The sequence below is a fragment of the Mauremys mutica genome, chromosome 18, assembly GCF_020497125.1.
Source record: "Mauremys mutica isolate MM-2020 ecotype Southern chromosome 18, ASM2049712v1, whole genome shotgun sequence".
NCBI classification, from domain to species: Eukaryota; Metazoa; Chordata; order Testudines; family Geoemydidae; genus Mauremys; species Mauremys mutica.
The window spans coordinates 13,410,485-13,431,209 of record NC_059089.1 but is presented as its reverse complement, the minus strand read 5'-3'; the positions used below and the strand labels follow the sequence as shown (position 1 = coordinate 13,431,209).

Genomic DNA, 20,725 nt, shown 5'->3' with positions numbered 1-20,725 from the left:
TCATATCACTTCCTATTTTCTTCTGTTCCATTCTCTTCCCCTTTCTCTCCCTCCTCCTCGTACATTTATTTTTAAACCTTTTTATCATCTGGTCTGCCTGCCCCTTTCTCCCCATTCCTTCCCTCTGCTCCTCTCTTCCTCTGCTCCTCCCCTCCTTGTGCCTCAGTCGCTTTCAGCAGGTTATTCCTCCCCGTTAGCTCTGCATCCTCTGCTGGTTGAGATAGCTCCCTACGGATTCAGAGCCAATCAGCCGTAATTCACAGCTGCCAGCCATGAGCCCCCAGTAAGAACTCACCGTCGCTACTGTGGGAAACTGAGTCAGGTCTCTCTGTCCCAGTGTGGAGAGAGAGCCAGATGTACACTGCATGGCAGCCTGGGTGTCCCAGGCATGATTTCTACTGGGGAGAGCGCAGCGTCCCCGTTGCTAGAAAGAATTGGGGTTGAAATGATGCAGGCCCTCTGTTGTAAAGAAGTTGGCATCCTACAGGGTTAGGATTGCCGGTAGGAGAATATGCAGTGGAAACTTTCATGATGCCCATGGGCTAAATTCACTGCCTATTGAAATTAATCCTACTGAATTGTCACGGCCAGGGCATGGGTGGTCAGGCCTAGTGGGTAGGGCTGGAGTCAGAAACCAAGAACCAACGCCGAGGTCAGAAGCCAAGAACCAAAGCAAGGTCTGTCATAGACCCAGATGGGGATCCACCTGGCTGCACAGACCACTTTGTGGTGTCCCTCCCACCCCAGGCTTAAGTAGCAAGCCGGGAGCAGTCAGGGCCCCCATGAGCACTGCCAGACAGGCCCTGTGTGGGGAGCACATTCGGTGGTACTTGGCTTCTCCAGGCTCACAGCCTGTCAATCGGTGCTGGGCCAGAACTGTGGAGTGGTGACATGGATCCTGCTCAGTGTCCAGCAGACCTAGGTTCCAGCCCTGCTGCTCCTCACACACAGAATTCCTCCTCCTCTGGGAGCACAGTGTTCTCCCAGTCCTCCCCATGCACCGAAGTGGTGAGCTGGGGTCAGGCGTTTTACTAGGAGATAAAGGACCAGACTGAGCTCTGGCTACCAAGTCCCTATCTCACTAGAGGAGTTCACCGTAGTATCTGAGCAGCTTACAGCTATTAATGGGTTTTACCCTACACCGCGAAGGTGCAGGGCAGATTTAGTGACTTGCCCGAGGTCACACAGAGAGTTAGTGGCAGAGCCAGGAAGTGAACGCAGGTTCTCCTGAGTTCTAGCTACCAGGCCATTCTTCCTGTCCACTGGAGTCACTGGGAGCAGTGCCCTCCCCAGCCAAAGCTGAGTTATGTGTGCATACAGACATGCACCATTCTCCTGCCTGTCCCTCCCCCGCATTGGTGCCCTGTTTTGGTTCTTTGAAAGTGTCTTTCCTGTTGAGAGCACAATTGTGAGCTACTTTATGCATCAAAGCAAGGATGTAAGAGGTCACTAGCTTTCCCCTGCACATGCTACCCCGTGTCATGGGTCAGTGCGTGAAAGGGACAGCAGCTTTTAATTCAGCGTTACTCCCCATCCTGCATAAACGGACAAACAGGGTCTGCAGTGGGAAGAGCCTTGACTCCTCCCTCCCTCACTGCGCACCAGTACTGATGGGGAAGTGATCTGTACCAAGCATAGAGCTGGCACAGATAACTTCCCCCACCCCAGAGTATGGGGAGACCAGGAGGAACCAGGTGATTCTCAAAGTCCCACTGTGGTTCCCGGCCTGCTCCCAGGGCAGGGTAGCTATGTGCTGCCCCTGATGTGGGATAGGCTGTAAAATGACACTCTGGCTCTAGGTGATCATTTGCTGGAAGGAACAACAACTCTGTAAGAGAGCAGAAGGGAAAGGTAATAAAACATTGGCTGGCAAAGCATCCTCCTCCAGCATGAAGCTTGAGGACTGGGGCTGGTCTCAGGCAGTTGCGGAGATGGAGATATTGATTGACCTTTAGCACAAACAACAAATGTTGCGTCTAGGACTACCACTCAAACCCCAAGATGTCCGGCCTGGTGTGAATACTCAGACCAGAAAGAGAGACTTCACTGCAACAGCCATGCAACATGAATCACACACTAACTAGCCTAGTGTTTTCCTCCAAGCACAGGAGCCACAGTTATTCCTCTAAAAACTCCCGTTTGCTGTCTCCTGTGGATAATACTCAATTGATGGAGCTAATGCTCTCCAGTGGTGTATCTGCGAGCAGATAATGAGTTCTTCACATTTATTTAGTAAATAACCTGTGGGTCGATTCTTTGATAGTGAATATTTGAATTTTCCTGTGTGTTGCCAGGCTGCAACTGGTCCAAAAAGTCACATGCGGGACGGTATTTGTGTTTGCAGATTGGATGCACAAGCACCTTCATGTGCCAGGGCTTGGGTCTGAGGATTCAGACTTTGCTTTCTGCAAATACTTGCACACATGGATCTTCAAAATTCTCTTTCTGCAAACGTTTTCCCAGCTACTCAACTGCTCCAGTGTCCGTGGGACTCAGTGACAGGTGGGGTGAGCCCGGCCCAAGGAAATTCATTTCAAAATTCAAACACTTATTCATGACCTTCTCTGGCTATCTGTGCTGCGACACATGGGCTATTAATGAAGGCTTCTGCAGTGAAAAGACTGCCCGTTCTCCACTGAGAACTCCAGCTCTACCAGTCAAATTGATGCGACTCAACTATCTTGAGTGGAGCGGGTGACTTTGTTGCCTCTTCAGTTTATAACTACTACCCAGCTTGGTTTCAAGTGAACTCCAGTCCTCTGCTTCCTGCCTAAGTCGAGCCTGATGCGAATAGGCAGAGGCTATGACTAAGGCATGCATTGGGAGGCATCTTCTCACTAGAGGTCTCTGGGGACTATGTCAGGGTGTAGGCTAGTCTGCTGTCTTTGTACTGCTTCAGTCTGCTCCTGCACCGTAACACCACAGGCACTGTAATAGTGGGTTTGAACAATGGTCCATCCGTGCCAGGATCCTGTCTCTGACAACGGTCAGTCAGCATTTCAGAGGGAGGTGCAACATACTCTTTACTGTCAGTTCACTGAGTAACCTGAGGTTTCTCCCTCTCCTCCATCATTTATTGCTCAGTTCAGCTATTGCACTGAAACACGAAGGATTCTGTCCATCGTTCATCTTTGTTCTGTCTTATGGAAAAGCTCCCTCTCCGCGTGACCCTTGGCACAGAATGCAATCAAGTGAACACAGCAGCCGTTGAACAGCCCCACAGGAAGAGACATGTAACAACAGCATTTTCTCAGACAGGCTCCAATGCCAAGGAAAGGAATCACTCCACCCTGCCTTTGGGAGGGTGCGGTTTAGATGTCTGCCATGGTCATTTGGTCTGCTGAGCTTAGCCCCTGCTATTCCACCAATGTATTCCTACCCTGCATTGGCCTCGCATCCACCTCTTGGGTCGGGCAAGGTGATTCTCATTGCACCTGGAGTTTCCCTGGCACTGCTCTCCAACTTTGAGCTGGGGGAACGTCCATCTGCTGCAACGACCGGGCAGGGGAATTCCTCCAGCTCTGAGCGCAGCAAAGCCTGTAATATTATCATTCTCACCTTTCTGCTTCTTTGACTTCTCAGCTCTCTGCAGCTGTGTGATTGACTAGCAGCCCTGCTCCTGATAATCACCCAGAGGCACAGGCTGAGAAAGAGAGAGACATCAGGTTTGCGTACTCTGTAAACCTCCAAGTCCCCTGGAAGAGGCCGTTGGAAAACGAGCCAGCCCGCTAACCCAGAGAGGCAGCGGAAAGAGAATGGAGCTTATGCTCCCCCCCCACACTCGGAACATCACAGGACTGAGACCTAGAAGATTTGGTGCCTGCATAGAATGCTGGTTACCTGCAGGAATCCACCTTCTGCACCGATAGCCAGCCAAGGGATGCTGGTTTGAGGGGGCAAACCTGACTGGCTGGGATCTTCCTCTTTCAAGATATTATTTTCGTTTGCATTGCACTTTCCCCCATCAACCAACCAAAAAAACCCAAAAAACAAACAAGCCTCTCCCGGAGCAGCTCAGCCAGCTGCAGAAACGCTTAGAGGGTTGCGGGGGAAGGGGAGCAAGGGGAGATTAATCTCGTCTCCTGCGGGAGATGGATTCAAAGCTCTGTTTGTATGTAAAGAGACAAATGAACTTCTAGTTAGAATTTTAGGAGACCTCTGGGACCTTTATTTAATTTTAAACGTGAGTAATTTCAGCGTCAATCTCTAGCCGTGTCGCCCTCGCAGCGAAGAGCTCAGCCCAGAACCTGCAGGCAGGGCTTGCCACGTGACTGGAGTTGCCAGGGTGCATGGTCAAAAACACCCGCGGCAGTCTAGGTACCGTCACCTCCCACATGGCCTTGGTAAGAGGAGAGGCCAGGCTCCCTTCGCACCCTTGTTCTTCCTCAGCTGAAGGAGCTGCCCAAGGTCCACTGAACTCTATGGGGATGTTTCTTTACCTCCCCCGCCCCAAGTGGAGACCTCTCACTCCACAGCTTGTGTGCGTGTGAGAGTCCTGTGGCAGATCCTCCCGCATGCACCGTACCACTGTGAGTGTGTGTGTGCCGGGGGGGAGGTTTCTTTAGATGGTAGCACAATTCTTCATTATTACCTGTGCTCTGATGCCACTGGCTGCACTTTGCATTCTCTTGTTGCCAGTGTGCATCCAGCTCCCCTCCCCGCGTCTCTGCATGGATCTGGCCTCCTCTGAAAAGGCTCAGCTGAGCCAACACTTGGCACTTCCCAGTATGCCAGAGGCCTTAAGTGATGGCCTTGTTTGTGGCCCCCCGGCCCCCGACCAAAGGTGCTCTCCTGATAGTGCTAGAGAGGCCTTTATCTGCACTTATTACCTTTTCTCCCCTTACACAGGCTGGAAAGTATCGGTATGGCCAATATCTATTTTAAGGAGGGGACAACACCCACCTGCTTCTCTGCACAAACAGGGCTGCGCTGGGAACCTGATCAGGAAATGTGCACTGAGGTGTGTCCCCTGAGGGCTGGTCCTTCTTCTTCATCAGTGCTTCACCCACCCATCCTCGGCGGCTGCAGGAGGCTGCCCATCAGTGCCGCCTGCCTGGGAAACGCTCCAGCTCGCGGAGTCCTTGGAATGCTGTGGCTGGAGGTGATGGGTCGCAAAGGGAACTGCAAACAGCCCCACCGATGAAACCAACTCTGCTGGAAGCTTGCTGCCCACCTCCCTTTCCCCCTCTTCTCTCTCTCACTCTCCGTTGCAGCACAGAGCAGATGGGATAAGCAGAAGGAGATTCAGACACGTATTGGCCATCTGTCCTTCTTAAAAGTGGCCAAGTAAACGGCCAAGAACCAAGCAGAAAAATCCAACTGGGAAGGCTCTCATTGGCTCTTCCCGGCATTCCTGTTAGCATGTGCCACTCCGATGGTACCCCAGCCTGAGCATCGCAGCCAGCCAGGCTCGGCCATGGGGCCTCCGAGCCGGAAGAGAAGGAGCTCCAGTCAGCACATGAGAGCAGGCCCATGGTCTCGGCTGAGGGAGGCACTGCTTCAGGACTGAGGAAGCGTGCGGTGTTTGCATTGAGCCCTGACCCACAGAAGCAGCCTGGAGTTATCCCCAACTAAGAAACCCCCCCCCCAGAGACCACAGGGTTGTCTTCGTTCGATTGGCTGCACTGCCTGAAAGGTTGTAGCCCGTTGACGAAAATGAGGCCATGAAAGGAGAGCGGGAGGGAAACCCCTTCTTCACATGCTCCGCTCCCCCATCCTTTCAAACCTCTTTCGGGTGCTGGGCTGGGAGGGGGGCTGTAATTAAAAGTAACGCACCCCCCACAAGACGTCTCAACTCTGTGGCTGCGTTTGCGCTAAGTTTTCTCTTAGAAGTTCCCTGAGCTGCTGCAACATGGGGGCACTAGTGCAGACAAAGAGCCAGTGTTGTTACCGCCATGTCATGTAAACCTGCTCTGAGTAGGTCCAGGCGACACAGCGGCAAAAGCAACGGCAGCCTGTCTAACCTGCCACTCCCAAGCCCTGTCGTTTTGCAGTGTGGGCGCAGCTCCAGTGGCAGACCGGAGTCAGAAAGTCTGCGTGGTGCAGTAGGGATATGTTAGTACATGTGGGTGACCCGAGTCCAGCAATTGTAAACCCAGGTTTACAATGCCATGTGGATGCTCAAGCGCTGGCTTGGAAACACATGAGACCACAAGCCCAGGTCCTACAGACCTGGGTTTGCAATCTAGTATGGACATACCCTAAGTGCTACTGTAGGACAGCTAATAATAATTAATAGGCATTTGAGAATGGGATTCCAACAGGGCTTTGGCTCTGATACCTGCCATTAAGCTGATATCACTGTCACACATCCATGCCCAACTATTCCCAGGGCAGATGCTCAGGGCAGAGTGGGGAATCCATGCTATTTGATTCTGTTTGGGTTTTCACGCTGCGCTCGCCTGCATGCTAGTTGAGCACCTGGGCAAAGAATTTACTTTCCATCCCTGAGGGTTGAACCCCCTGTGACAGGGTGGCCTGCCCCTTTAAGGACCAGGAATCTGGGGGGCAGTCAGCCCAGTTCACTGAGCCTCACCCTGCTGCCACCTGCTCTGGATGTGGGACCTATGAGGAGTAGGGGTAACTGGCTGGGGAGGGAAGAAGAGGAGCTGATTGCAGAGGTTGGCTGGGAGGAGAGCAGATAGATTGCTCCTGCTGGGGGGTGGGGAAGGCGTGAAGCCTGGGTGAGGGCCAGGAGCTGTTTGAGGACTTTGGCTGGCCAGGGCCCATGGTAGGAGGAGGTGGGATTGCTGGGGTGACCAGAGCCCAGGTACCTGTTGGTGGATGTGAAGGCTGCCATTGCAGTAAGGAAGGGGGCTGGATATTGAGCCCAGCTAGGTCGAAGATTCCGGTTTTGGTTTTTTGGGGAGGGGCTGGAGGGGGGGAGTTGGAAGTTTGTCTAAAGGATGCTGTTACCATGTAAAGGTGGATTTGCTGGAAGGTCAGATCAGCTCTATGCCGGGAGTAGGTTTAAGATTATTGTGGGGGAAACTGAGGCGGACGTGCTGCAGCGCTGGGTCTCACTGTGAGGGGGTGCGCCAGGACAGCAAGTCTTGGCGCGCTCCCAACAGCCGCTGTGCCAGAGCTCCTGCCGGGGAAAATGGGAGATTGAAAGGAGCTGTAAGAAACCCCATAACAGTGTGATCCAGAGGCCCAGTTGGATAACATGAGCCAAGGTGCTTTGTCATCACAGGGAGGCAGCGCACGTTTCCGGCAGGGATTTGCTCTGTAACATGCTGTTCGGGCGTAGCAATTTGCAAGGCAAGCATCCCCTAAGAAAGTGCGCTCCGCAGGCTGACTTCAAGTGAAGTGCACATCCCTGTTTGCTGGGAAAAACCCTGGGAACACTGGTAGCGTAGCATCTCCCCAGATCCACAAGCACACATCTTGGGATGCTCTGGGGAAGAGGAGAAGCAGGAAGTGATGGCAGGTGGGAGACGATAGGAGGGTTTGTTGACAGTCAACTATCGAAGCACCTGCAGATCAGCTTGGGAAGGTCTCTGTGAGGCTCAGAAGCCAGGGTAGGTATGGCCAGCTTGGCCAGCCCATCCCTTTCCATCTCTAATTTCCGTGAGTTAATCACTCTCTCTGATGACATTTCCGTTTGACCCAGAAGCAGAGCAAACCTGGACCTGGGGAAGCCAGAGCCATGGACTGAGAAAATGATTCGGGATGCAGTAGCGCTGAGAGCCTCAGCGAATGCAGGGAGGAAAACAATCAAAGTGGAGCTAGAGCATGTCAGATGTGGATTTACTCAGAGCACTTTCTGACCTACAGCTGGCCAGGAGGCACTGCATACAAGGTTGTGATATTTTGTTCTTATCCCTTGAAGTCTGTTCAAGGGAACAGACATTTGTGCCCCTTCCCACTGATGACATTTTTCAGGGCTGTTTCTCTGTGGTATCCCAGAGCTGTTTGTTTTAGGGGAGGGGAGGAAAAATCTGTATATGTGATCAGCAGCAATGCCCAGGAACCCGGCATTCACAGGGCCTTGGTTCCAACACTGTAGCTCTCTCTCACCAGCTTCTCCAAAGGTCCTTGTCCTCCCAGACTGCGCAGAAATGGAAGGCCAGGCAGGCTTCAGAAAGAAAAGAAAACATGCTGTGCACGTAGATAACTCCCCCAAAGCAGAGTCTGAAGACATGGAAGGTCGGGGCCAGTAATTTATTTTTCCATGGACAAAGTTGCAAGGGAGCCAGAGCGATGGGGGACAACGTTGTTATTGAGTGCGGGGGGGAGGTTATATCTGTTAATTGGCATTCATCATTCTTTCATTAATACGCTGTGCAAAGTTTAGCCACTTGGGCCTCTTCCTGATATGGATCTCGTCCACATCCGACATGCATTAGTGAGACGAGAGAATAGCCCCGTTCTGATCTGCCCTATTGTGCTATAATAGGGAGCTTTGTATTCTAGGTGTGAAAGCAAAGCCGACTCGCCTGGACGGGACTGTCGCTACAGTATGAATGTTGTCTGATGCTGCCAGGTTTTCCAGTTTCCTCTGCTGCTCCCTCGGTTCCCATCAATAATAGAAGCCAGCGCATTGCCCATCCTGGATCCTTTCCAGCACCCCGAGCTTTCTGGCAAAATGTTGATGTCCCTCCACAGGATGAACTGCAGGAGATACTGCTCCCCAGGGAGAAGCAGCCGGAGAAGAGGAGGGTGTGAGCACTAGAAGATGTGGTCGCCTGCCAATAACAGTAGGGGAATTTCACCTTCCTTTGCTCTGAACCTGGAACAGACTTGCAGACGCAAACTCCGTAATCCTGGACAGAGTCCCTGGTCTAGGAAGGCCTTTATTTTTATCCCCTATCTTAGATGTAATGTATATGGAATAGCATTGAAGCCCATTGAACCAGGCTGCTGGGTTTGAAATGCCCTGCAACCGAGGTCTGACCTGAGATTACAGTTCTGTCTAGCTCGGTGCAGAACCTTAGCTCGCTGATGAGTGGGGAATTATTTATATTGCTCTAGTGCCTAGGAACCCTTGTCATGGATCAGCACCCCATTGTGTTAGGTGCTGTAAAAACCTGTGGCATTTATCTGCATGGGATTTGCCCTGTGATCATGATAAAGGTATGAACTGGCTGCTGTATCTGAAGGACACTTCTTGCTACACTCCTCACGGCCGTAGCTGCGTTTGACAAGGAGGATCATGTGGTTCATGGACCCCAATGTCAAAGTAATGGTACCAAAAGGCAGGATGTTAGTCTTGGCTGTGTGGCTAACTGCCACCAGAGATCGAGCCGATCCCATGTCTTGGATGGCCTTGGTTCTTCTTTCCAGAGGGATGTGATGTTCCTTTGGAGCTCATGCAGCGTTGCCTAGATATACCTGTTATTGGTGCCTTGGAAACGCATGGAGACAACGTAGCCAAGTCACAGGGTGCACCTCGGAGACCAGAGGGTAACAGATGGGGCCTAGAGACAGTCAGACTACGCAGTACACATGATGCATGCATGATGCACAAGAGGGAAAGCAGCTTTGAATGCCAGCCCATTGAATGGAGGGTCACATTGGAAAGTCTGCTATCCCATATAGGATGATGGAGGCATAAGAAAGATCAGACCTGTATCTACCTGTAGGGAAGAGACACTCACCGGCGTGGCACCTCCTGCTGGTTATCCTGGGAATTAGCTCTTGTCCAGCCCGGAGCTCCCTCTGCAGGCCAGTGTCTTGCCTGCCTTAGAGCCCCCCGTGTCCCTCCCGGACCCTGGTGCCCCTTTTCCTCTGGGTTCTGCCCCCAGCAGTAACCCACAGTCTGGGTCTCCCCTCCCAGGGGAACCCCGAACCCTCTATACCCACCTTGCCTCAGTGGCTACTGCCAGTCACCATCTAGCCCCCGCTCCCTGGGGCAAACTGCAGTCTGTCATTGCCACTTATCACTGGCAAGGGGGTTGGACCAGCTGCCTCTGTCTATTCCCAGGCCGAACCTCTGTAGCCCCAGGACCTTTGTAGGCCTTCACCAAGACCTCAGCCTGGGGGTTTACCAGGCTGGAGCTCGCCAGCTCCCTTGCCCTATTCTCGAGCACAGCTCCAGTTTCAGGTCCCGTATGTTCCCCGGCAGCTAAGCCCTCTCGCTCCAGGGCTGGAGAGAGAGTCCTCCAGCTTCTGTCCCACAGCCCTCTTATCAGGGCCAGCTGGGCCCTAATTGAGCTGGCCACAGCTGTGGCTGCTACTCCAATCAGCCTAGCTTGGCTGTTTTAACCCCTGTTCTCCAGGAGTCGGGCAGCTGCCCCACTACACTACCTCTTTTGGGATGATCCACAATGGCCTAATAGATGGGTGCTCCTTTCTCAATGCCCTTTGCAATGAGCTGCAAGAGGATAATTCTTCTCAGCATCTCGTTCAGTTTCACCATCACGAGAGCATGCACTCCATTTATATTTAGGCAAAATGGATAGATGGACATAAAGAGAGGAACCCCGTGACTTCCTTTTAGTGTCACAGGCACTCCGATGTGATAAAGGAGGATTATTATCCCAATTTTACAGGTGGGAAAACTGAGGCACAGGGAGGTGAAGTAAGTTGGCCATGGTATCCCAAGGCACGAGCCGCAGAATTGAGAATAGAACCCAGGAGTCTAGCGCCCTGCTCTCAGATGCAGAAAAGACTCCATGATTGCATACATCGTTCAGTTAGAAGCGCCTCTTGGTTTTGAGAGACACGCTGATTTCGAGTCCTATACCCATTCCTCCTGGCAAAGGGGCTGTTCCCAGTACCATTTGAAGGAGATGTGGAAGAAAACACAGTATTCACTCTTAGGTTGGTTGCAACATGTCAGAGACAGTTTATTTTCCTTAAACTTGCAAGGGGAGAGTACCCCCTCCCCCCATCCCAGGCAGGTCTCCGTTAGAGAAACAATTAGGGCAAGCATTTATACCTTTTGTGACAGACAATAATGATCAACAACCGCATCTTGTTTATACATATTCCTTCTGATAGCTTACTTTTCTCAGCAATTCCTGCTACAGTCTGTGTTCCATTCTCATCTAACACAAGGTCGAAAACCAGCATCTCTTACAGTTTTTTTCCCCACTCGCTTTCCACTTGCCCAGGCCCTGCCTTGAAATCTTGCGTTATTAGAGCTAGTGTTAGCCTGACTCTTGCTCTATTCCTAGAAACTAAGATATCTGTGTTCAAATTCCCTTTATCCCTTTTCTCTACTATGGAGTAACAAGTTAAAGGCGGGACTCTCATTCGTTATTGCTGAGGTTGGTCTAGCCAAGAAGTCAGTCACTGGGGGAATACAGAGATTAAGGTTTGAGAGGCTTACCTGGGAAACCAATGCAAGACACAAAATGTACCAGAATAGCCAATTTCTATCGTAATGATCCATCCAAACAGTCTATAGCCGGATTCCCTCAAAGACATCCACTTCCACATTCAACCTGCCTGCATTTTTTCCCTTATACATATTTTTCCCGTTGTAATTCTTCCTGAAAATGAGGCATGCACTAACCACAAAAGTTCTTTGATCCAAAGAATAAGTAAGGCCAGATTTCCAAGTCCTCAGCAACTCCAGTTGAGGCCACATTTTCAGACATGCTCAGCACCCAACGTGCACCCAACTCTCTGAGCTCTTTGGAAATCCTAAGCCCCACGGTGAGTGCTGAGTCCTTATGAAAAGGCTGGCCTGAAAGCTCGGGCACTTGAAGTAGATTCTCCCTCCCCATTATACAGCAGCTGTACCTCAGTCAGTCCTGGTGATGGAACTTTCCTTGTGTTCAAGATCCTGGGAGCTGGACTGGGGCCCACAGGTCATTTCCCAGCAGCCACCAAAAAGCTGTCTGACAGGAATGATTTTCCATCACTCCCTTTCTCACCCAGATTTGAACTGTCGGCAGACAGTTAAAATATTTCTGTATTCAATTGCTGAGCTATGAAAACTAAGCAAGCCCTGTGTTCCCCATGGCACAAACAATAAGAGAAGAAAGACCCATCTGCACTCACATCAAGAATAGATGGGGTACGTGGGTCATTCATTTTCCTAATATTTGTTAAGCATAGACTCAATGTATGGCATGATGGGGCTTTATATGGACCTTTATGTCTTGTTCACGTCAAAACAAACAAAGTAGCCGTCCTGTGAGGGGAACCATCAATCCATTATATGGGTATGTGTGGGTGTGGGGTGTCAGTCTTATTATGCCTTAAAGAGCAAATCTGATGCTGTTGCAGTGATTCATAATGCTATATATCTAATGGCATGACTCCTCATCTAGAAAATAAAACTTCTGAGCCAGGTTCTCCTCTCATAAATCTCCCTCTGGCACTGAAGGATATAAACCAAGTGGCCTGACTCACAGGGAAGCAATACAATTTGGATACTTTAAAATGAAGGAGAAATTTGCCTGAGGACTCAGAGCAGGGTCAGGTGCTGGGGAGTGGTTAGCTCCCACAGGACAAGCAGCCTGTTCAGTGCATTATGGGAAGGGAGTTACTCTGCCAACATGGAGGGCCCAACCCTGTGAGGTGCTGAGCACCCTCGATTCCCATTGACTTGCCATTGCTCTGCCCTTTGCCAGGATCGGGCCCTAAATCAGCACATCCAGGGTTAACTTTATGGTGCCATGGGCCTCCCTTGCCAATGTCCTAAGACGATGGTGTCAAGGAGAGCGAAGGGCTAACTTGGAGGGTGGGGGTTACCTCTCAGGCACAGACACCAAAGCAATGAGGTAGCTGTGTCAAGGACCAGAAAGGGCAGACTCCTGGGGGATTAACCCCCAGTCAGATACCCCAATGCCAAGACAGGAAGCAGAGAGTCTTCAGTCACCCAGGGTCGGGGTGTTTTGGGCCTGAGCACAGCTATGTTTGAAGATACACTCAATAATCAAAGACTGATATGTGGCAGATCTCTCCCCCTTCAGATGTGCCCCACCAGTGCCGTCTGCAAGCAGTCTCCTTTGTCCCCCTGAGGGTCACTGTCGCAGTTTCACCTTTGTCTGTGTAAGCGGGCCCTGTGCAGCATCCCTTCCTTCTTTCCTATACTCAGGAGAGCGAGCGAGCCAGCAAGCAGGCAGCCGGGTTACGGTGACAGCCCAGCTTGAAGGGTAGCAGAGAGCGTATGAGCATTACCGCTCTCTGAGACCAAGCCCCTCCAAGAACCAGATAACACCCCCAAAAGACACACTCGTCCCCAATGAGCCAGGCGGGTCCCACTCATCAAGTACTACGTCCATACAGAGCAGCGGAGAATTCCTGAAGGTTACAGGGGGTCCCACCGAAGGGAATATTGGACTCCTACAGGCTACAGCAGAATCAGCCGGGCATCCCACTTTACAGCAGGGGTGCCCCAGGACAGTGCAGAGCCCTGAATGTTGTGGCAATGTCCCTTGAAGGAATCAGGGAACCCCTGAAGGTTACAGTGGGGACTCTAAGGTAGACATGGAGCCCCTGAGGGGCAAGGTTGTGGCCCCAAAGGGAATCTGGAGCCCCTGGATTGTATTGTCATGCCCTGGAAGGGTAATGCAACTTCCTGGAGGCTGCAGGATCCCGCTGGAGCCCTGCTTCAGGAACTGCTTTGACCTTTGTTGCGCCCATCCTGTTTTTCCAAAGCACCTGACCTCTTCCCTGCCTCTGATCCCCCCTCCCTCCTCCGCGCGCACACTCCCCAGCGCGCACACTTATTAGAAACCCTGATTAAAAACAAGCAAAGCACAGCTCCGCTGAAGCCTGCCCACTGGCTGCCAGCTGAGCCCAACGCCTGGCCTCTCCTGGCTCGGTTTGACGTCAGCCGGCTGCTCCTCCATAAACAAATGTCAGCGAAATTGAATAGAGGCTGCTGTCAGGGCCGGGGGCCCATTGTTTCTCGGTGTAACTCTGTTACTGCGCGTAGGTGCGCTCGGCCTAATGAGTGGAATTGAAGGACGCATCGATGGGCTAACTTCGTTTGTGTAAAGGTTGATACAAGGCAGATCAGGGTTCTGTACCTGCAGGATCGAATTAAAGTGTATCGGGTTGGGGGCGGGGGGGGGGGAGAAGCACGTACTTCCCGTAAACAACAAAAGAAATTAACTCTTGGATGGGGCTAAAGGGCACGGCCATGGTGGGTGAGATTTCTTCACTAGGTAGCCAGGGTATCCAGCAGCGATAGCCTAGGTGGGGAAAAGAGAGCTGCGAAAGCACTGACCTCTGACTCAGTGGAAGCCTAGCACATGCGTGCTAGTGAAATAGCACTGACCGTGCTCCCCCTGCTGCACCGTCCTCGGGGGCAGCGCGGGGGCACGGTGACATGCCATGGCAGACGCAGACGGAGGATGCACGGGCCCGTTGTGATGGTGCCAGGGTGTCTGGCATGGCAGGCATGCGCCGCATGGGTAGTGTGTATGGGAAGAGTGCAAGGGGGCGGCAGCAGTTGGGGTTGTGAGGCTTTCGGCTGATAGCGTGACAGCAGCCTGGGCGTGTGTTCGTATAGGTTGGCAGAGACAGAGCAAAGGCTGTAGATGTGAAGAGCAACAGTATGACAACAGGACAGGTAATATGGTGGCAGTTCAGTGGTGGTGGCCGGAGAGCAGGGTGGGGTGCAGGGATGGTAGGGGGCAGTGTGAGGTGTGGGGGTGGCAGGAGGGTAGTGGGGGGGTGATTGGGGGCAGTGTGGGGGGTGGCAGGAGGGCAGTGTGGGCTGCGGGGGTGGCAGAAGGGCAGTGTGAGGTGTGGGGGTGGCAGGAGGGCAGTGGGGGGTGATTGGGGGCGGTGTGGGGGTGGTAGGGGTGGTGTGGGGGGTGGCAGGAGGGCAGTGTGGGCTGTGGGGGTAGCAGGAAGACACAGTGCGTAGGGTTGCCAACTCTCTAATCGCACAAAACCAAACACCCCTGCCCCGCCCCTTCCCTGAGGCCCTGCCCCCACTCACTCTATCCCCCCTCCCTCCGTCACTCGCTCTCCCCCACCCTCACTCACTTTCACTGGGCTGGGACAGGGGGTGTGGGCTCTTGGATGGGGCCAGGGATGAGCAGTTTGGGGTGCAAGTGGGAGCTCAGGGTTGGGGCAGGAGGTTGGGGTGTGGGAGGGGGTGCAGGCTGCGTGCTCGAGGCAGGTGGCTCCCGGTCAGTGGCGCAGTGGGGCTAAGGCAGGCTCCCTGCCTGCCAGCTCTAGCTCTGTGGGGCTCCTGGCGGAGGGGCCAGGGGACTCTGCGTCCTGCCCATGCCTGCAGCCGCCACCGTCGCAGCTCCCATTGCTCGCGGCTTCCAGCCAAAGGGAGCTGCTGAGCTGAGGGGCGGGGGCAGCACACGGAGCTTCTCTGATTGCCCGTCCGCCTAGGGCCGGAGGGACCTGCCGGCCACTTCCAGGAGCTGCGCAGAGCCAGGTACGAAGTCTGCCTTAGCCCTGCTGCGCTGCCGACCGGACTTTTAACAGTGCTGTCCAGAGCCACCAGGACACTTTTCGACTGGCTATTCCGGTCTAAAACCGGACACCTGGCCACCCTAGCGGTGTGGGGCTGGCAGGAGGGCAGTGTAGCCACCCAGTGACAGTATGAGAGGAGATACATTGCTTGGCAGACCTTGCTTTGGGCCCAGGTGACTTTCCTGGGCAGCCTGACGTAGCTGTCTGCAGGCTTCCACCCTGTGGGCACTGGCGGATGTTGAGCTCGGAGAGCGCTGGAAGCTATTTCCTGTTGAGTGGCTCAGGTGTTTTCTCTCTTCGGCTCCACCTGGTGCTCCGCTCCCTGAAGCTCTGCACATGGCCCCGCTGACTCCAGCAAGCTCACTGAGTCTCTCCCGTTGGCTGGAGATGTGACGGGAGCCAGCACCCATGTGGGCCAGAGGGAGCTGTAAACAGCAGGACACATAACATGGAGCAGGAGGAGCAGTTAAAAGGCCAAGGATGACCTACCGTCTTTCCTTCCCCCTTCCTGGCCTGGCTGGAGAACACTCTCAGCTCCATGCCCTTTGAATCCTCTTGGCAATCCAACCTGCTCTCTCTCTCAGGTTCCCTCATGCTTTTCTAAAATCCACGTGTCAGTTTCTCCTCTTCTTTCGAAACCATCAGGAAATCCCATCCGAGCTGTGGCCCCCTTTAGAAAGAATCATCCCGGGCAGCCACCGATGGCATTGTACCTAAGTCAGCAGTACGGCCCCCCACGCCCCCGTTGTGGAGTGGGTCTGATGTATTTTTTGCCTATGTATTTTTCCTTTCCGTGAATTCCTTGTCACATTAGTTATAGCAGACCCTCTGGGTAATGCAGAGGTTGAGAGATTATCGTATGGTTGCAACATGGGACAATTCATTCTCATGCATCTGATCTGTCTGTTTTTTCTAGACATTCTCTAATTGCCTAAAAATACCCTTTCCGCTTTTAGGCTTTCACTTAGGATCTAAAGAATAACGATGTATTTTCTCTCTCTTTTGCTCTTTCTCATCCCCCCCCTTTTTTTTTTTGAATGGGAACATTTAATAAATGTCTGGAAGCAGAAATATTGCAGACTCGGGTGACTCAAGGCGCCTCGTTATAAAGGTGGTTGCGTGTTTGGGGAAATTGACTAAATCCCAAACAATAGAATGTGACGTATGGCTCTATTTATACCCTTTCTTTTTATAAATGGTTCGAGGAAGGCGTTTTTACTACAGTGTTGTGTTAAATACCAAATCTGCTGAAGCCATCCCTGTCCTCCCCAAGGGGTGATTTCAATCTTTAAGGTGTAACCCTTAAAATTAGTCGTATCGTGTGGGCCAGACAGCTGCGGTCTGGCACTCGCGGAGGTTTGAAACGGGTGAAATAGTGCTGCTTTAAGTACTTGGGTTTTGTCAAATAAGAACTGGCTGGGATGGGAAAGCCAGCATGGCTGTTAGGTATATAGAGGACCCTCCTCAGTAGTTTGTGGTCCAAAACTTAGGGCTTCTAACACCTTGGGAAAGGAGTTGCAAAAGCTAATAAAAGTAGATTTTAAAAAATAATTACAGTGAAGTCAGGGTTTCATTATTGTAGTATCTCTTAGAGACCTCAACTGAGGTTGGCGCGCCAGGGTGCTAGGTGCTGTACGTTCGCACAGTGGGAGACAGCCCCTGCCCCAAAGAGCTTACGGTCTAAGTAGACAAGACCGAGAAAGGACGGGAGGGGCAACAGAGGTGGAGCAACGTAAGGTCACACAGCAGGTGGGAGGCACTCCTGGCTTTCCAACCCAGGTTTCCTGAGACCCAGTTACAGGTCTGAACCACTAGACCAGGTTTTGTTTCAAGCATTCCCCTGCGGTATTAGCAACTCAGCTCCAACCGCATGGGGCTAGTGTATGAGAACAGACAGTGAAACTGACCCGCTTTGTCTCTCTGTCCTAAACTGAGTGAACAGCAAAAAGTAAACAATCATCAGGAATAGATTCAAAGGAAATTAGATTTTTAATTAATGATTTCACCTTTACTGATCTACCACCGATCCTGCAGTCTGATCCATGAGGCTCATCATTGCTCCTGGGGCTCATATCATAGTATCACTCCTCTGAGGCAGTAGGAGCTGCAGGGAGGCGTTCTTGTCATGCTAATGACAGTGCAAAGGTGCTAATAGTTTCCATCAGATGCACTCCTGAAAGTGCTTTTACAAACTCTTCTGTTTGTACCGACTAGGGTACCTAGTCCTGCAATTCTTACTCTTGTGAGTAATCCTTACTCAAGCAAGTAGCGCCACTCACTTCAGTTGGGCTGCTCATATGAGTCAGGAGTGTGTGAGTACAGCATGCACGATGGCCCCTGGGTGCTTTTTAGTCAAGAGTTACTCAACTCACCTTTGAAATGCAGTCAGTTCTGGGGTGGAGCATAAGGGAAATTAAAAGTTGGAAGTAAAGAACAGTAGTACATCCTGCTGAAATGTCAGGTAGAGTTAAGGGAGCTCAGATTTGTTGGAATTGGGTTTATCCCTGTCCTTTGCAATAAAGTCCCAGGGGACCACATGGGCCCTCTTACATCTCAAAAGATTCCATTTGTGGCCGGCGCTGTACAGACACATAAAGAGAGACAGACCCTGCTGGAAGAAGCGGACAGTCTAAACAATCAAGACAAAATCATTATCCCCCTTGTACAGATGGGGGAACTGAAGCACAGAGAGATGAAATGACTTTTCCAAGGACACACAGGAAGTCAGTGGCAGAACTGGGAATTAAACCCAGGCCTTCTGAGTCCCGTTGCATCCAGGAGCCCCTCCTTCATCCTTTCCAGATCTAGTGACATTGACATTGGTAATAGGGGCAGGGTAAGGACTAGCTGATTTCCCTGAGCTTTAAGCGTTTACATGTTTGTTTCTTTTTAATAAAACTTTTCAGGCCTTCAGGGGAGCCCTGATGAGCTCATACTGGTGCTCAGGGAAAGGCGACGTTATCGAGGATTGGTGCAGATGTGACCTCAATGCCTTCGACGAGCATGGACTCCCAAACTGCAGTCCTCTCCCGCAGCCTGTGTACGTATCTCTTGGTCAATGGCTTCTGTGTTGTGGGGTGGTCAGCACATACTCAGTCCTCTTCTGGTTCGCTGTGTGGGGTGACAGCTTTGCCCCCAGGTGCCTCCTGGCTCCTGCATTCAAACCCAGGTCCCCAGTCCAGTGCATTTTGCGGTGTGACTGAGGCCTTTCAGATACCCTGAGGCTGGCTGTGGCCCTGGGAGGTTTCTTTGTTGTTTTGCATCACCTTATTAATGCGGCTTGTAGAATGGGATTTAAAACGGCGAAAGAAATGGAATTACAGTGCAATTCATTGTGGCGTGTCAGAGCGAGAACAAATCAGGAGCAAACTGATGGGGAATGAGCTGAGACAGCAGGAAGAGAGACTGGCTCCAGCTTTCCACTAGGAAGAGAACATCGGTTTAGTAAGCCAGTATCCTCAGACGGCATTGATTTCCCATCCTGAGCTCAGCAAACACACTTGTACTCTCAGAGCCCAGCTGTTAATAGCCCTGCCCCTTGTGTTGTCACTGACTGCAGTCCTAAGGGGGTGCAAAGTCCGCGTGATTCTGATCGGGTATTTCACGCTCTCCTTTGCACTGGTGTCAGTGGTGATGATGGTGCAATACGTAGTCCTGCCATGAGTGCAAGGGACTGAACTAGATGACTTCGCAAGGTCCCTTCCCGTCCTACGATTCTGTGATTCTATGATGCAAGGCACACAGCATGAAGAATTAGACCCACCTCACACATTCACTCCCGTTCTCTCTCTCTCACACACACACACACGCTCTCTAACTCACACTTTGTACCTATTCATCCCTCTCGTTCTTTTGCTCTCACACATGCTCAGACTCACTCACAAACACACGCTCTTGGGCGTGCACACTCTTTCAGTCCTTCACTCCCATTCAGGCACAGCCTGGACTAGATTCTCTCTTCACTTATACCCCGTCCATTGACCTCAGCGGGGTTACACAGAGATACACGGAGGGGAAGTTTGACCTTCTCGCGCTCCTCTTTCACTCTCCCATGCTGCTGGACATCGGTTCTCCATAGGGTCACTGAGCTGACCTGAGATGACAGGGATGTAGTTATGAGGGTGTTAACTGAGAAGAGGGAGAGCCCTTCAGGTGACCACCCTCAATCGTGCGTAGCCCAGAGATGCTGATTCAGAAGAAGTCCCAAGGCCAAGACTCTTCAGGGAACAGGTGGAGGAGGAAACAGCATACAGCAAGATCTGACTCCACCTGGCTGAAAGTTTCCTTTTTTTGTCTTTTCCTCCCTCCCCTTCCGACTGTCCCCTTGTTTCTTGTGTGCATGTGCGTGTGTCTGAATGTGCGAGGGAGCCCATAGGCATATGTTCAGAAGCTGCTTTAACAGGCTGGCTTTCCTCAGAGTGCAAGCTGATCTCCAGGAGTTCTGCCTTGTTTGTGCCCTGCCCAGGTTGCGCTTATCCCCCAGCGTAGAGCCCTCCAGCACCGTGGTCTCTCTGGAGTGGCTGGATGTCCAGCCTGCGATCGGGACAAAGGTCTCCGATTACATCCTTCAGCACAAGAAGGTCGATGAGTACACGGACACTGACCTCTACACAGGTAGGTGAGGACAAGGGGCAGCAGCTCCGGCAGTTCCACAGCAATGTTAACTGATTCTGTGCCTGAGATCCCTGACTGCAGGTGGGTCCGAGCTCCGTCCTCGGGATTTTGTTGGCTTTGTACAGAAGGGTACGAAGCGCAGACACCGTCTGGAGTGGAGTGTCAAACCTCCTGCACTGGGAGTGGCTTCTGAAGGTCTCTGTAGATTCTGTTACTTGGAAAAATTAGAGAAAAGTGTTGGATAACTACAAAGAAATTATTTGAATTTTGAAAGTACCCACCATTGTTGCAACTGGGCAATGTAGAAAACGGAGAGACATCAGTTAGAGCTGTGCAAAGCTTCTCTAACAGCACCTGAAACTCACCTGTTTTTGGAGTTTAGCTGTAAACACAGAACTTGGACCCAGTCCCCTGAGGCTCGTGAATGTTTTGGCTGAGACTCAGAGCATGATTCAGGGGCCTGCAGGTCAAGGTGGAAGGATGTGAAACTTGTTGATGGGTCTGGATGAGTAATTAAAAGTGATGTGTTCTAAAACGTATCACCAAAGGTGTTGAAAGCTGCTGCTCTGGCTCTGCTCAGGGAGCAAACCAGGCAAAACGCAGTTCCTTATATTGCAGTTAATGGAGGATTTGGGGTTCATTTAATCGTGAAAGCTAAAAGTCACGGTGCATGTGAGTTTTTCTCTCTCTACGTTGCAGGTTCTTTCTTTGGAACATTGTGTTGCAAATCTCGCGGGCCGGGGAGGTTACATGTGGGTGGGGTTGTTTA

General features: G+C 51.8%; 1 protein-coding gene across 9 annotated transcripts in view; it reads left to right on the top strand.

Moving 5' to 3' along the window:
• ASTN2 (astrotactin 2) overlaps positions 1 to 20,725 on the top strand; it is a 614,387-nt gene that overhangs the window by 439,350 nt on the left and 154,312 nt on the right. For all 9 annotated transcript variants that reach the window (XM_044992620.1, XM_044992622.1, XM_044992619.1 and 6 more), the window contains 2 exons: positions 18,249 to 18,382; positions 19,808 to 19,956. In XM_044992620.1, the coding sequence (XP_044848555.1) occupies positions 18,249 to 18,382; positions 19,808 to 19,956 (283 nt within the window). The remainder of the gene's footprint in view (positions 1 to 18,248; positions 18,383 to 19,807; positions 19,957 to 20,725) is intronic.